The 15,919-nt window shown below is 55.5% G+C and overlaps 8 protein-coding genes across 8 annotated transcripts; 2 read left to right on the forward strand and 6 right to left on the reverse strand.

Annotated features, from left to right (window-relative positions):
- Window positions 1-683: 683 nt before the first annotated feature.
- LDX57_012693 (uncharacterized protein) lies at window positions 684-869 on the forward strand (the record flags this gene model as incomplete). Its single annotated transcript, XM_046094443.1, has 1 exon — window positions 684-869. The coding sequence occupies one exon, from the start codon at window positions 684-686 to the stop codon at window positions 867-869; it is 186 nt and encodes a 61-aa protein (XP_045950422.1).
- Window positions 870-1,285: 416 nt separating this feature from the next.
- LDX57_012694 (putative MFS lactose permease) lies at window positions 1,286-2,591 on the forward strand (the record flags this gene model as incomplete). Its single annotated transcript, XM_046094444.1, has 2 exons — window positions 1,286-2,385; window positions 2,447-2,591. 2 exons carry the CDS (start codon window positions 1,286-1,288, stop codon window positions 2,589-2,591), a joined length of 1,245 nt encoding a protein of 414 aa, XP_045950423.1.
- A 524-nt stretch (window positions 2,592-3,115) lies between these two features.
- Window positions 3,116-3,768, reverse strand: LDX57_012695 (uncharacterized protein; the record flags this gene model as incomplete). Its single annotated transcript, XM_046094445.1, has 5 exons — window positions 3,116-3,250; window positions 3,319-3,429; window positions 3,480-3,569; window positions 3,618-3,633; window positions 3,695-3,768. 5 exons carry the CDS (start codon window positions 3,766-3,768, stop codon window positions 3,116-3,118), a joined length of 426 nt encoding a protein of 141 aa, XP_045950424.1.
- Window positions 3,769-4,835: 1,067 nt separating this feature from the next.
- Window positions 4,836-5,951, reverse strand: LDX57_012696 (mandelate racemase/muconate lactonizing enzyme family protein; the record flags this gene model as incomplete). The annotated part of the gene is made up of 1 exon (XM_046094446.1): window positions 4,836-5,951. One exon carries the CDS (start codon window positions 5,949-5,951, stop codon window positions 4,836-4,838), a length of 1,116 nt encoding a protein of 371 aa, XP_045950425.1.
- An 846-nt stretch (window positions 5,952-6,797) lies between these two features.
- Window positions 6,798-7,355, reverse strand: LDX57_012697 (uncharacterized protein; the record flags this gene model as incomplete). The annotated part of the gene is made up of 1 exon (XM_046094447.1): window positions 6,798-7,355. The coding sequence occupies one exon, from the start codon at window positions 7,353-7,355 to the stop codon at window positions 6,798-6,800; it is 558 nt and encodes a 185-aa protein (XP_045950426.1).
- A 556-nt stretch (window positions 7,356-7,911) lies between these two features.
- Window positions 7,912-10,680, reverse strand: LDX57_012698 (uncharacterized protein; the record flags this gene model as incomplete). Its single annotated transcript, XM_046094448.1, has 1 exon — window positions 7,912-10,680. One exon carries the CDS (start codon window positions 10,678-10,680, stop codon window positions 7,912-7,914), a length of 2,769 nt encoding a protein of 922 aa, XP_045950427.1.
- Window positions 10,681-11,764: 1,084 nt separating this feature from the next.
- NIT2_2 (carbon-nitrogen hydrolase family protein) lies at window positions 11,765-12,860 on the reverse strand (the record flags this gene model as incomplete). The annotated part of the gene is made up of 3 exons (XM_046094449.1): window positions 11,765-12,105; window positions 12,171-12,610; window positions 12,673-12,860. The coding sequence occupies 3 exons, from the start codon at window positions 12,858-12,860 to the stop codon at window positions 11,765-11,767; spliced, it is 969 nt and encodes a 322-aa protein (XP_045950428.1).
- A 523-nt stretch (window positions 12,861-13,383) lies between these two features.
- LDX57_012700 (uncharacterized protein) lies at window positions 13,384-15,252 on the reverse strand (the record flags this gene model as incomplete). The annotated part of the gene is made up of 3 exons (XM_046094450.1): window positions 13,384-14,706; window positions 14,761-14,817; window positions 14,875-15,252. 3 exons carry the CDS (start codon window positions 15,250-15,252, stop codon window positions 13,384-13,386), a joined length of 1,758 nt encoding a protein of 585 aa, XP_045950429.1.
- Window positions 15,253-15,919: the final 667 nt, after the last annotated feature.

The raw sequence follows: 15,919 nt of genomic DNA on the forward strand, positions 1-15,919 counted from the left end.
ACCGCATCCTCTCCGAGAGGCGTCAGCGAGCTTTCCCCGGATCTCACTAGTTGCATGTCCAGGGGCCAATGAGCGCGGACGTGGATGACTGCTTCTTTGACCAGCAGCTCGGGAAAAGTTGCTGAAATGCTGGCCCAGGTTATTGGTGGAGAATTGTGGGCTGACCGGCAGATTGCCCCTTCCTCCGCGCAAACAGGTCAGTGGGGTTATCTCGACTGTCTCGGTTCCTTTGGATGCATTTCGAGGAACCGCTTATGTGCTGGACGAGCATCAGAAGTAAGTAGGGATAGGAAATCCGGGGAATGTGGGGATGGACGGGGAACAACCCACGGACGAGCCAGGTGCCCCAGTTCTTCCCCGGCTTCCTAGTCCCGCTAGCCTCTCTGGTCCTCCTGTCACTCCCAACCGAATCTGCGAGGGTCCAGTCTAGACCGATTGGGAACGGAGGTAGCGGTGCGGCGCCCCGACGTTCGTGTTGGAACTGGATTCTGGGGTATTTCGGGCCGGAATCCGCATCAGCTTGACAGATGCGGCCTGTGCCACCGACCTTCGAGTCTGGGGAACCGCGTCCTGCACGATATAAAGATCATCCGGCATGCCTATCCACGCTTCTACTTCTCCACAGCTGGTCCCACTTCCTTGTCATCCCCCCCGAGGTTTGGTAGACGGCTCATCCATTCACCATGTCGAAGGAAGAACACTCGCGGCACGAGATTGTCAGCGTGGATGCCACGCATCACCAGGCCATCGTCGCCGAAGGAACGGGCAAAACGGCCGCCAATGAAGGGGCCAAACAGAAGGAGGTGTACAACGTGAGTCGAGAAGGATGGATCGACAGCCCAGACATCGGACCTCCACTGATCGCCTAATAGGCCGAACTCTACGCCGCAATCCAGGAGTCCAATATCAAGAGATGGAGCAAGTCGAGTCTGCACCTGTACTGTAGGTGTCCCCGATCTAGGCCGGGTCGACCCCATCGCTGACACGGACCACAGGGTGCGTTTTCATCGCATTCTGCTGCGCTTGCGCGAACGGCTTCGACGGCTCTCTTATGGGATCCATCACCGTGATGCCTCACTTCATGGCCACTATGGGCAGCCAAATTGACGGCTGGCAGGTGGCCGTGATGACCTCCCTCTACTCGGTGTAAGTACTGGGTGCCCTCCCCGGCCGAAGGGAGTTGCAGTCGGGTACGAGTCTAACGAATGATTCGGTGGTTAGGGGATCCATCGTCACCACTCCCTTTGCTGCTGCCGTCAGTGACCGATGGGGCCGTCGCATTGGCATGACCTGTGGCGCGGTAGGAATTATTCTCGGGAGTATCGTGGCGGCGAGCTCCCACAGCTTGGCCCAGGTGACCGTGGGCCGTGTGATTCTCGGCTCTGGCATCCAGTTTATGACCGTCGCGGCGCCAGCATACTCCATGGAAATTGCACCTCCCCAGTGGCGAGGTCGCTGCACCGGATTCTACAACTGCGGTTGGTTTGGTGGTTCCATCCCGGCGGCCTTGGTGACCTTTGGATGCCAGTACATTGACAGCAACTGGTCCTGGAGAATCCCGTTTATCTGCCAGTGCTTCGCATGCCTCATCGTCATCAGCTCGGTGTATTTTATCCCCGAGTCTCCCCGATACCTCTTCGCGGCCGGCCGGGAGCAAGAGGCCATTGATTTCCTGACCAAGTATCACGGAAGCGGCGACCCCCAATCACGCCTGGTGCAGTTGGAGGTGGAGGAAATCCGCGAGAGCATTCGGCAGGAGCTTCAGGACAAGAAGATTGCCTGGTGGGATTACAGCTGCCTGATTGACTCACACCAGAGCCGCTGGCGCTCCCTGCAAGTGCTCATGATGGGTGTCTTTGGTCAGTTCTCCGGTAACGGCCTCGGCTACTTCAATGCGATGATCTTCAGCGAGCTCGGCGTCGAGACCACCGCTCAGCAGCTCGGCTACAACGTGCTCAACTCGGTGCTGGGGGCCATCGGTGCCGGAACCGCCGTGTCGCTGACGGACCGCATGCCCCGTCGCAAGGTGCTGGTCTACGGAACCTTCGCCACTGCTTGCATGCTGGCCATCAACGGCGGTGCCAACCGCGCATTTGGCATGGACAATAGCAACACAAGCGCCGGTCAGGCCGCGCTGGCATTTTACTTCCTCTTCAACGTCGTCTACTCCTTCACCTATACCCCGTTGCAGGGCGTCGTCCCCGTCGAGGCGCTTGACAACACGCGCCGCGCAAAGGGGCTGGCCTTCTACGGCTTCCTGACCGGCTCTCTGGGCTTCGTCAACCAGTTCTGCACTCCCATCGCGAACCGGACTATCGGATTGAACTATATCTGGGTCTTTGTTGGCTGGGATTGCGTCGAGGCGGCTCTGTGGTATTTTTTTGGGTATGTTGCCCCGTTGACCTCTGTCATGATTTCTAGGATTATCGATTTTAACTGTCTACAGTGTGGAGGCTCAAGGTCGTACTTTGGAAGAACTCGAATGGGTTTACACCCAGCCCAACCCAGTCAAGGCTTCCCAGCGCGTCGACCGAGTCGTGCAGCAAGCCGATGGCACGGTTACCGAGAAGATTGTCGAGCACGACTCCTGAGTGGCTACACCTTGCAGAAGCCCTGGTTGCGACATAGGTTGTCCTGTTGTTGCCCCTCAATAGTTTCCCGTTTCACCGTCCTTGTTAGCTCGGGCTTTCCTGGCTCTTACATCCGTGATATTCCTTGCAGCAGCGGTAGTCTTAGTAGCCATACCCTGTCCAACGCCTTAGCAAAGTATCCGGCGTCTCGATAATTCACTCTTCAGTACTGTATCGCTCCCTATGTACATAAACCATAGGTGCTTCAACTCTTCGTCATCAGCCCGGGCTTGTAACGGGGGGTTGGCAACGATCGGTCGAGAACTGTATAGCAGCCCATTACGCGCGACTGGAGATGTAACCGGCGACTCTCGGAGGGGCTTCAAAGGATGCCCGAAACGTGGCAAGATATTCTGGCAGGGAGGCCTAGAGATGTTTGAGATGTCCTTTAGTAATGCATCGTCATGGGCCATGGAACACAGACTTACGGGCAGTGTGCTAGTGTGCATGTCGTTGTCGATGGATTGATAGACGGCAAAGTCTACTTAGCTGACTTTCGGGCCGAGAAGATATGGGCCATCCTGATCGGCATAGATTTGTCCGATGGTCTTGTAGTAGTTCGGCACGAAGTCGTGCTTGAACTCGTCCGTGGAATTGCCCAGGCTTTTCACCCGTTGGGCCTGATGTTCGGTCGGATGAAACAGTGAGCCAGGCTTGATCTCATCCGCGTGCGGTGGAAAAGGCTTACCCTCCAGTCGTTGTAAATCTCAGCGACAGAATCCACACGATATTTCTCGAAGCTCGTATCCCCGTCATACTCGACAAGCTCCCTGGCCAAGAACCAAAGGATGGGGAGGTACTGTCCAATGTCAGCCACGACAGCCCCGACTAAACACACATCGGACCTACCTGGCTGAGGATCTTTCCTTCATACTCAAGCACGGGCAGCTGACCAGTCACCGACAGGCCCTGCTCCTTGAGCTCTGCGCTCTTGTTGGGCTAGGTACTATCAAATGGATATCTCACATCATGAGAATCTACACCGACATCCTTGGGAAACAATCTGAGTCCAGTGGGATTAGTATATTCCTCCTGTGTGAAGAGAGATGGGATCGTGATCTCACCGAATGACTTCTCCTCGACCCAGACTACCAATATCCAAGCAATGCAGTGTGGGGTTGGCCGATGGCAGAGTCATTTCTGCGCTTGGATAATCTCAATCCAACACTGCGGACTCAGGCGGGGATATGCCAGCGCACGCAATTCCTTGACAATAATGCATTGCCTTCTGATACTGTAGGATGGTTCCCGGTATCCCTTCTGTACTCTATACTTCGTACCTCGTTCGTCATTCCCCGGCCACCCTGGCCATGATTGGTGACGATTTCCCAATGCGATAGCCTTCCTACCGTCCTAGGTACTGCGTACACGTCACCGATCGATGTTCCCATATATCGCGTGGGGGAGTGAGCAGCGACTGAGAACAGTCGTTTCGTTCGGTCTTCGCTCTTCGAAGGCCAAAGAGTCAGGACGCCGACTTCTTGGGTCATGAGTCTTGACCTTGACCAAAAGCATCCCATTATTGCAGACTTCTTAGCGTTTCCAATCGAGCCTTCAGTCCTTGACTTTGCTGCGTAGCGCTTTTGGCCCCCAAGGAGCTAATTCTTAGTGGGAGGGGCTGTGGAGACCTTCGAAAATTTCCCCTGAGTGACTTACTTTGGAAACTTGAATATTGAACCGAAATAACTTCCTTAGTTCCTTCAAATCATTTCACGGTTCTTGGCCTTTACGAACAGAAACGACGAATGGTGTTCTGGGGTGCGTCCTCACCCCAAACAGATGCATGCATGCTCGCGAGAACAGTCAGTCCAGCTTCCAAATAGTACTCTTTACCAAATTCTAAGCCCCGCCGCTAGCCGAGATCACGACCATGGCAAACGAGGTACAGCTTACAAATAGAATGGAGTTGGGCCTGGTACACGTCTACAATATCAGGCCGACTGGGAAAAGATGGAATCAGGGCTCACCCCGTGAGAGTTATAGCAAAGGTAGCACGGTATCTGATCTAGAAGAGGGAAAAGTGGAGAGCCGTCGATGGGTCAGGTACAGTACATAACGAACAAACATAAGAGACGACATGCGACTCAGTTGCATGAACCTGAAATGGGTGACTGAGATGGAAGATGGTTGGATTGATCAATGACTATACGCTCGATCTAACTGTGATAGTTGTCATGTCGCGAATCCGCCTGCCAATCCGCCTGCCTAGGAGTACCGGGCCACCGGCTGCCCCAAGACATCCATTCGAGGAGTGATTCCCAGGCCAGGCGCAGTGGGTGCTGAAACGCCCCCGTCTTGAACGGTGAACTCCCCATCCGCCGTCTTCTTGGTCACCATATCGCGGGTCTCAAGCAGGCAGCGTAAACTTCGCTCTGGAATGGTCTGACCAAGATGCACAATGGCCGCAAAGGCGATATCCGAGCCCGTTGTATCCTGCACGCTTATTGTATAGCCGGCGGCCAGGCAGATATCACGCTGCCGCCGGCCTCGCGTGAGACCGCCAGCCTTCGAAATCTTCAGGCCAATGCCCTCGGCGGCGTCGTCGGCGATCACCTGCACAATGGACGCCTCGTTGGTCGCCAGCTCGTCGAAAATAATGGGTACATCTGTCCGGCGCCGCAGGGAGATACATTCTCTCCACGTAGGGCACGGCGCCTCCAGGACAAAGTCTAACCCGGTTGGAAGTAGGCGAAGCATTCGCAGGGCAATCTCAACACGCATCCCACCATTGGCATCCACTAGGAAGAACTCGCCTGGCTGTTTGTCTGCCAGCGAGGCGGCGATGCGCGCTGCATCCGCCGCCGGGTCGCCATCGATCTTGATCGAATGGCCCTTGTATCCCCTCCTCCGGTGCTCAGCAACATTCTGTCGCATCTCCTGAGGGGCCGCCACGGGGATGGACGAAATGACCGGCATCTTCACGGCAGTACGGCCGCCTAGGAGCTCACAGACGGGCAAACCGACGGACTTGCCGAGAATATCCCAGCATGCGATGTCGAGAGCAGTTTTGGCGTCCTCATGGCCCAGCAAAACGGAATCCATCGTTTCGTTGATGCGATCGACCCGTCGAGGATCGAGACCGATAAGGCTGGGGGCCATGTGAGCGATCGCAGCGCGAACGCCCAGGGGGTGCGAGGCCACGTAGGTCGAGCCAAAGGGTGTACTTTCTCCCCATCCTTCGGTCCCGTCGTGCGTGGTTATGCGCACGATGGTGGCATCGAAGCTGGTGTATTCGCGGCCGCCGGAAAGGCGATAAACACCTCCGGCGTAGGGGAGATCGACCTGGAAGACGTCGATATTGGTAATTTTGAGCTCCTCCATGGTTCTCAGCGGTTCTTAATAATTGAGAGTAGACAACAAAGGGTTGGGCCAGGACCTAAAGGTTGAATTCCGTTCGACTGTTCTTCGGTTGGAGGACATGGAGGACTTTATATATTGCCCAATATTCTCTGCACAATCTCCAGGGTCGCCAATTGATATCGAGCGCAACGGGTCATGTTCATTCATCTCCCCTTTCCTACTGTCGGAAACTCGATGCGATCGTGGCTGCGGGGTGCCACTTGCGAGTGTCGATGCACTCATCTATCTCAGGGTCCGAATGTCCCGATTAGGCAACGATAATGAGCAGCCACGCCGGGGGTGGTCCGAGTGGGGGGCGTCTATCGAGAAACAAAGTCGCCCATGACGAGCAGCTGTTTGTCAGCCCCGTTGGAAGGCAGGACTCAGATTCCCAGCATGAAGTACACTCTGCAGGCTCTCTGCGCACCTTTGGCCGATGCGCAATGCCACTAGGGGATATCATTACCCCCATCTACCCATTTAAGCAAACAGAAAAGGCCTTCGAGTATAGAAACAGCAGTGCTCGGTTAGAGAACTAGTCGTTTCCCTGTAGACCTTATCCTTCGGTTTACACGACGTTCTTTGACTTTACGACGGGGGATAGCGCGAAATCCAACCGACTGTCTATCATTTGCAGGCCAACTAAGTGCCTTTACCTGTCCACTATGGTCACCGTTCACTACACCTCTGGGGAAATAATTTGATTGACTGAATTGAAATTGAAAACCGGAAGCCGTTGGATTTGTTCGTTGCCAACAGAATCAATTTTGCGGTTCAGTTAGCTTTGTACGCGGTATGCTACTTACACAACCAGGCTTGCAAGGGCTTTCAACAGGGCCAGTTAAGCTCCCGGTTCCTCACGGGATCCCAGGCAATTGGTTCAATGCGTTGCTCAACTGCATTGCAGTCCTCCTGGGTCACTGGGCTTGGTCGACTATCACTCTCCTCTGCGGGTATATTCCGGGTATCAGATCCCTCGCATGTAGGAGAAAGAGGCAATCGCGACCATTGTGGTAGACCTTCATCTTGTTCATTGTCTACCAGGATCACCGACACACCACTGTTCGTCCGGCTGCCATCACAATTGAAGGTGCGATGTCCATTGATGGCAGCAACGTTCAATCCACGGGCGGCTCTGTGATATGGGCTGATGAGCATTAGCAATATCGTGGCCACGAACTTGTCACACGATCTGGGAAACGTAGAGTGCTGTGAGGTGGGCACCTCGAACACAAGCCAGTTCTCGGTGCGCGGAGGCTCGAACGTAAAAACGGCATATTCTCCCTTGGAAACGGACACGTAGGCTGACCTGTATCGGTCAACCTCTTTCTCCCATTCTCCGAGGGTCAGGATTGTCACCCAAAAGGTCTTGCGCACAAGCGGCATATTTGCTAGAGCAATACAGTCTGGCTTTGGATGACAATGGATCGAAGATTCGCAGAGACGCGGGTATAGCAGGACAGGAGTTTTAGAAGTCTGGATGGTACTCAAAACACCAAGTCGATAAGTTGTGGTTCCATTGGTATTTATACTTTCCAAAGCTTCATATGCAGTCTTTTGCAACGTCCCAATACAGGATACTCCCGCGCTCTCGCTATACAATCCTTTTCATCAAAGGGAGCTTCCCCACTGGGACTTATGGAACCCGAGACCCATAACAAAGACTGAGACCCATAGCACAAAGCGTCTGAGAACTTCTAACTTTTGTAATATTCCACCAACCGAGTATATCACCTTTCGTTGACCTGGGTATGGTCACTGGGCTCTTGAAGAGAGGCCCGTCCTATGGAATTGTTGCCATGTTTTACTAAGATATCAGAAGCTCTTGTGGATAAATCGAAACATCTAGGTTGGATATTGTACAGGCTTCACTATAGTCAGAAGATGCGTTTATCACAGTTCTGACCCATCGCAATGCTAACTTGACCCAACACTCGACAATTTAGTAGTCCTTCGACTCTCCCACCAGGGCCAAGTTCTGAATTGCAGCCAACCCATACTGCGCCACCTCGTTTGTAGAAATCCAAGCCGCTTCGTCGACTGCAACGAGCGCTGCACTGCCATTGATTCGCTCCGACACCCACGGCTCGTCGGCCGTAAAGCCATCCTTGTTCTCGTAGAACTCCTTCCAGGCTCGCGCAGCCGTTGTGCTGTTGTCGTTGTCTTGGTGTGCCGCATAGGCCGTCAAGCGTGAGTGACCCTGGACCAAGCTGATCTTGCTGAAGGACTCGCCATATCGTGCCTTTTGTTCCTCTTTCGTGGCGCCGTAGTAGTAGCAGTAGTCCAGCCAGGCCCGTTCAAGGCCCTCGGGTGCATCGTCGCCCCAGTACTCGAGTAACTCCGACACGACCTCGGGGAGGCCGAACACGGCATTCAGGTGCGAGATGGACACGATGCCTTCGTTGCTGGGGTCCGACGGGGGCGGCAGAAGAGTGCCGTTGCCAATCACGTACAGCCCGTTACCGGTCACGAACCCGTTCTTCAAGCTGGCAATACCCTTGGCCGTGCCTGTCAACTTCCCCCTGGCCTCGATCCAGCGAGGGCCGCGGCGTTCCCATTCAATCAGCCAGCCAGCCGCCATGCCAGCCCAATCCGTGCCCAGAGAGAAGGCCACGGGCTGACCGGGCTGCGGCGTCCAGCCATCCTCGCGTACCTTTCTCTGCGGGTCGAGCTTGCCGTAGGTCTTGTCCGCGTCGAGTGTCTCCTCGAGCAGCTCTCCCACACGCTCGTCGCCTCCGGAGAGATAATAGAAGTATTTCCGATACTGGGGCTGGGCAATCCGGGCCTGTTTGGCGCTATCAGCGAAATGCTGCACCCCATGTCGGGTTCCCAGGCCCTTCCAGTCGCCGATGTGGTAGACATCTACCTCTCCGGTATGGCGCGTCAGGGCCTCGGCAAAGCGATAGACATCAGCACGGCCCGTTCGGAGGAACTGCTGCCACAGGAAGAGGTCCGGCGACAATTCCGAGTTGTCCCAGGCATACCCGCCAACGTCATATCGCCAGGTGTGCCGGTCCTCATCGTAGGTATGCATGACATCGCCGTAATCAAGGAATCCGTACCAGCGGCGGTCATCAACCTGCCCGCTGTAGAACTTAATCAGAAAGTCGAGGTGCTTCTCGATCGTGGCTGACTGCTCGCCGGAAGTGTTAGGAGTAGCCCAGTAAGACCCGATAGCCTTGGTGCTTTGGATGTACTTAGGCTCCGCCACCAGGACCGGAGGCTCGTCGATATACTTACTCCGGAGCGCCAGTTCGGTCGAGGCAGGGGTACTGTCAAACGCGGACAGGAAGATCTCGCTCGTCCGCGCAATGCCGTAGGGGGTATTGAAGCCGGGCTCGTAATCCTCGTAAGTAATCTCAAGGGCATCCAATTGCTTTTCATAAGTGTCCTGTCCTAGACTGTCGTGGAAGGGCCGCAAGTCCAACGGGGCCGCCTCGGGGCTATAGAGCCACAGCGTGATCTGGCCTTGATCGCTGCCGGCGTTAGAGATGTCGATTCCCGTAGGATAGCGCTTCCAAAATTCTCGCAGACCCAGCGCCAGTCCTCCCTGTGTGGCTCCGCCCAGATACGCAAGGCCGCTGGATCGCGAGCCGGCGGGGATATTGATCCAGGCCTGGCCGGGCTTGGTTCGCTTCTTCAGCGTGAAGCCGTCCGGCGACAGCTGGCTGAGCTTGTAGTCGTTCCACGCGGGGATCCACTCCAGACGAGAGGACACCCGCGTATCCCAGCTGTCCACGTCGGGGGTCTTCTTGCCTTCGAACTGCGCCGACCGCACCTCGGTGCCGGGGTCGCGACGCAATCCGGTGATTCCCTGGACTGCCTCGTGAAGATAACCGCCATCCACCCCGGGCAATCGGATATGGCGATCGTACAGCTCCTCTCCTTTCAGAGGCACGTCGAACCGGATTCCGAGGCCGGTCACGAAATCCCTCTCGGCCGATCCGTCCCAGACGATGCTGTGCACGATCCGGACAGAATCGGAGTTGGCGTACAGGTAGAAGCGCAGGACAAATCGCAGCCAATCGTCGTGGCTGCCTCCACCAGTGACGGTATGGTTGCCTTTGACGGTGACGAGGGCGCGAACGGAGGACTCCCGGCTGACGGACACCTCCTCCACCTTGCTTTCAAAGTTCAAATAATCGATGGAGGCATTTGTGCGGGCGGCAATGTCCTCGGCCAGGCTCGACTGCGTGTGGAGCACCAGCTTCCCATGTCGGCCCACGACCTTGCCCCCGGCCGTCGTGATGGAGTCCACCACGTTGCTGCCATGCTTGGAGAAGGCGAGGGTCACCTTGCCCGTGTCAACTCGCACGCTGTCCGCCCGATCCTGGACAGCAATAATGCTGGAGCCGTTCGTCCGTCTTTTGTGCGGGGATGCCGAGGCGCTAACGAGATATTCGTCGTCGACGGCGTCCAGCGGAGGAATGGCGTGCCCGGTCCATTTGATGGAGCCATCGCGCCAGTAGCCCGTCACCCACGACTGCAGAGGGATCGACGCCTGGGATTTGCCCGCAATGCTGAACTTCGTCTCGTTGGAACGGTACTTGCCCTGGGGCCAGGGCAGACCAAAGGTGGTGCCGGCAAGAGACTCGGGGGCACCGTCTAGCCAGTGCACCTTGACGCTATCCGAGGGGCTCCCGTTGGAGGGCCTCGAGACGACTTCGGTGGCCAGGGCGGTTAAAGCCACCCACCGGAGTATGCCTTTCATGGCGAAAGAGACAATGGGGGCAGGTTGATGCAGAAAAGAAGGGTCGTAGTGATCAGTTTGGACCTCGCCCGTCTGCCCCTTTTATAATCGGCAGGCGAGGGAGAGGCATGGCCTCCGGAGCATTGTAGAGGACTGCCAGCCTGGTCCGAGTTTGCCTATCCTGGCAACTTGCCGAGTGGGTGACGATGTACCTGCATGCTAACGATTAGCTTAATCCCGAGGAAATTGCACCGCGCCCTGACTGTCTTCCAGTTGCCAGTCTGGCAGGTCACGCAATCTGCCTGGGGGAATTCTTCATTGGCCGTTGGGCTGCCCTGTTAATCTCCGAAGCAGATCACGGCCGACAGACAATTTGCTGCAGAAATTGCATTATTGCGAGTGATTCGGATGAGAGAGAGACAACGAGAGAGAGCCCTCTGTCGGGGACTCTTGCCAAGCGTCTCCCCTCACGACATTCGGGGCATCTTTACCCGAATGGGGAGGGTCGAGTCTGTAGGATGCATCGTCGACCTGTCGGAGGATTCAATCCGGCCGAACGGGGTGTTGATGCGCGCCGTTCTGCTCCACAGACAGCAGGTCTCATTCGCAGATGCGTTGATGAACACAGGAGACGTCACGATTACATCCCATCCATTGTTTAGTTCCTGCGCCTGAACCAGCTATCTCACTGTTGGCCAAGCATGACGACTTCACGGCCATTCCTAAATGGTAGCATGTTAATAATCATGGTGGCCGTCAGGAGTCGATGTAATCGTCTACTATGTTAGCATTGTGGGTATTAATTAAACTCATCATTGTCGTGTGATCGCGTCACTCCTTGCTCAACGCCAAACAACCTGGATCCGTACAATCTTTCTGTCCGTTACTCACAGACTGTTGCAATCGACCGATCACAAGCCGAACTAGACAGTCACAGAGTCTCTTAGGACTAAGCGCCATGTACGAGGAAGAGATTACCCATAGCAGGACTTTGGGCCAGAGTAACTACGTCGAGACAAGTATGAATGCATACGATTTCTAGACATCTCCATGCTTTTGTGCATGGCAACCTACCATTTCTTAAAACCCCATCCGAGGTCCTGTTCTATACGCGCCGAACATGCTCCTTGGCCTGCGAGTCGACCCCCAGCCAGAGGAGATCCGGCCGGCTATAGTGTCCGCAGGGGTCGAGAAAGCACCGCGTTTCCAACACCTTATCTTCGTCGATATCAGCCACGACAAGTCCCTCGTCGGTCTCAGGGAGATCCTCGGTCAGTTGTCGACCGTCCGGGCCATAGATGGCGGCCGCCCCTCCACCAGGTCGGTTCATGAGTCCCCCGTCGGCCGTGCCCAGACGGGCAATCCCCTTGTCCAGGATCATAGAGGTGGAGTGAAGGACAAAAGTCGACGACTCGACAGCGTAGGTCTGTGAGAGATTCCGAGTGCCTGAAGCGTGCCAGGGTATTGATTAGCGAATGCGCCCGTTGAGACGAGGGGGGGGGGGGACCTACCTTCTCGAGACATGCTCCAGAGACCGGCACCGCCGGAGTGAGAGTACACCGGAGGCCAGGCGGCGACATGTACGAGCTCACGCTGGTGGTAGGTGTGGTATTTGAGCAGCGGATTGGCATGCTCCCAGCAGGAGAGAGCGCCGACGCGGCCCACGTCGGTATCGGCCACGTTATGCAGTGAGTCACCCGTGCAGTCGCCGAAGACTGTGCGCTCCATATGCGTCGGCTTGATCTTGCGCCGAGGAATCTTCAACTCGCCGCGGCTCGTGAGGAGGCACTGCGAGATGTACAGGGACCCCTGGTCGTTCTCGGAGAAGCCCAGCACAACGTTGATGGCATTTTCCATCGCACAGGTGCGAATCTGCTCCATCTCCGGGGAGTCGTACCGAAGCGAATTGCGGATGTAGGCCACCGATCGCTCCATGTCGACTGGCCGGGCCCTATCGCGACGGTTGGCATGAGAAATTGACGGAGTGGGCGGTGCAGAACCGAAGAAACTTACCAGATCCAAGCTGGATAGCCCGGGATCCAGCATTCGGGGAAGGCGATCAACTGCACGCCCTGTCGCGCAGCATCTTGGATAATCGAGCAGGTCTTACGCACAGCGGCAGGCAGATCGAGCCATTCGGGCTCGGCCTGGACCGCAGCAACACGAACAGTTGGGGGTTTCGTAGTAGTGGTAGCAGTCATGATGATGGCGTGGCCGGGATGAAGCAATTCGCAACTTACGGCGTGAGGGGCGCGCAGTGTTCTCGAATGTGGACAGATAGACCAATTGCCGATCCCTGCTATCATGCCCAATTAGCGATGAGTGACTGACAGGGGTATGAGGGATGTGGATCCAGCAGGCATCCTGATCCGTACGTTCCCAGAAACTGGCCTAGTGACACCCAACAGAAGCCGCATATCGGTGCAGTAGATACCTACTGTGTACGTCAACGCTACGAGCCGTTCAGATTAGAGTTGTGTTGGCAGTTGTTGGGGATTAACAGGCGAAGACGCAATGGTGCTTCCATATGACCGAAGAGACGTGAAATGGGGAGAGGATGGGGAAACCCCGTCCCAGAGACGTTCGGAGCGTGATTATAATGCAATTTGTGCGCGACATGTTTCAAAGAACAAGTCATATCCAGGTACGATGATCAAGATCGAAAGCTCACGCAAATCATACCTAAAGATACACAAGCCAATCCATGGTCTCCCTCTCTCGTGCTCACTTGGACTCCTCCAGGGTCAGCCTCCCCGAAAATAGCTCCTCGAGATAGGTATCCATCCAGTCATAGTTGTTCACGGGTCCGTCGCTCTTGGTTGGGTCCTCGCCGGCCTCTTCTACGGGCGTGGTCTCCTGCTTCGCTCCCAGACCGGGCAAGGTAGGAAGCTTGGAGACGATGTCCTTGGCCGTGTCGACCGCAGTCTCCACCAGCTTCGCCCATTCACTCTCTTCCTCCTTGGTGGCCGTCTCCTTGAGCGCCTGCTCGGTCAGGCGGAAATACAGATTCGGACCGATTTCGTCCAAGGTCACTCGGTCTGGAATGCCCTCGTCCCCAATCTCGTCCTCCAGACGGTTATCCTCAGCATCCAGGTCAACGCCCTCCATGCGGTCCTTCTCGGCTTCCAGAATGATGATCTCCTCTTCGGGTCTCCCGGCCTCCGCAACCAGGGACTTGTAGTCGATATTCTCGCCTGCCACGGACTTGAGCTCGTTGTTAATGAGACTGTCGGTACCAAAGTCATCCGACGCCACGAGCTCACGGGCTTCAGTATCGTCGTTATCCCCGCCATCCGAGGTCAAAGCAGCCATGGCATGCACGCCGCCTGGGTTCCGAGGCGCCAGGAATTTGGGCCCGAGAGCGGAATTTTCCCACCCTTCCGGAAGATACTCGCGGGTCTGTTTCGCGCTGTCCCGGATAGCTTCGAGGACCTTCAGCTGTATATCAACTCCCGGGCAAAGATTTCTCCAGGTGTCAACGAACGAGTCCGGGTCCGCGATGGCCGTCCAGATCAAGGGGAACGCAATCGCGGCAATGGGCCCCACCCCGGGGATGAAGCCAATTGCGATAGTCAACGAGTTCTTCACAAAGTTTTCCAACCAATCCTGTTTCTTTGGCGCGGGCTTCCACTGAATTGCTAGGCCGAAGTTAGCTCCGGCGACCTTGGCCCAGTCAAAGTCGGCCTGGTCGTCGAAGCTTCTCTCAACTGGCGGGGTGGCCACCATGGCCGCTCCCACGAGCATAATGTTCTTGGACGTGAAGGCGTTCTGCGCGCGTAGTTGACGCGGAAGAGAGAGAAGATTCACAAGCCCGTTTATGTTGATCCCCAGCGTCTCCTGGGTCCAAGCTTTTAACCCATACGTTTTGTGTAGCGTAACGTCGTTCCAGAATTTCTTCGGATTACTCGGAGTGCCGTCGTGACGATAGATCTTCACTTTTGCATCTGCCGAAGCGAAGTTAACATGCTGGAAGGTGCATAGCTCCGGATGGTCCTCCGATGCCTGATGTGCCACGGGGATATAAATGGCACGAATGCTGGCCACTCGCTGGTGCCCAGGTTAGTCGTCACTTTCTGATACGAGGTGCAAAGGGTTACAAACATCGATGAAGACCCAGCCCTCTTGCCGCTTTGGCATGGGCATCACCATGAACCAGGACTATCCAAGCAGCGGTTAGCGATCCGCAGCCAGTGACTCCCGAATAGCCGGTCCTACCTCCATAGCATCGCCATTGACCTGCTTCTTAAGACGCTCGTCATATGTGCATAGGTTATGTTGCACTCGCCTATGCTTTCCTTTATGATAATGGGAGCCGTAGACGAAAGCGATCTGCGACCAGTTCCCTATGTAAGGGCCCTTTCTACCGCCGCCGTAGATTGGATGTCCGGGCTGGCTGAAATCATGTCTCTTGTATGAGGAGCGTGGGTGGTAATGATGATCCATCACTTGCGGCCCCGTATGAATTGGCACATTCCAGAGAAATTCAACGAGAAAATGGCCGTAGAATTGGTCAACGCGGTCTGCAGAATAGAAGCCGTTCTTCAAGGCGGAGCGCCTAAAGAAGCATTCTCCTTCGGGATATGCGAGGGCCATAATGGGGAATGCCAATGAGGAAAGACGAATGGGCCAGATGGTGATGATGATGATGATGATGATTCCGGGAACTGCGAGACGACTGTCTCCCCTTTATACCACTATGCTTCCTGTATAGAGCACCTTGTGTCGCAAAGCACAGGTCCATCGGGGTTGACCCTGTCATGTTTCCGTCACTTAATCTTCAAAGCTCGCCACGCAAGAATGCTACGCCATGCACAGTATCATATGACAGTTACATGGGCTACATCTCCCCCTCAGTTAGTGGTCTACAAAATACATCCCAGCGATGTAGAGCAGGGTTGTTGCCAAGGCAATGTTGCCCAGCATGGTCTCGATTTATGGCTATCTCCATTCGACGACAGCTGACGAGGTAGGAATTGTGACCAGGTCCCTTGATTTGATTCCGACTTTCGACCCCACTTGCAGATTCTATCCTGGTACAGAACCTACTTGTTTGGCACCGTAGACCTCCCTGTCATGGCCATGGTAGCCCAGCATAGCAGATCTTCGACGGCAACGCCGAAAGCGAATATGTGGCAAAGCCAGCGCCATTTTCACCAGCCGAGGTGGAACCACGATTTTTAGCTGCATGGAATCACTGCAGCATACGGAGTAGATGAATTGCGGGGTTCGTGCAGCGATAAGGCGCATCTAGTACTGAGTC

The sequence above is a fragment of the Aspergillus melleus genome (assembly GCF_016097325.1).
Source record: "Aspergillus melleus strain CBS 546.65 chromosome Unknown contig9, whole genome shotgun sequence".
NCBI lineage: Eukaryota > Fungi > Ascomycota > Eurotiomycetes > Eurotiales > Aspergillaceae > Aspergillus > Aspergillus melleus.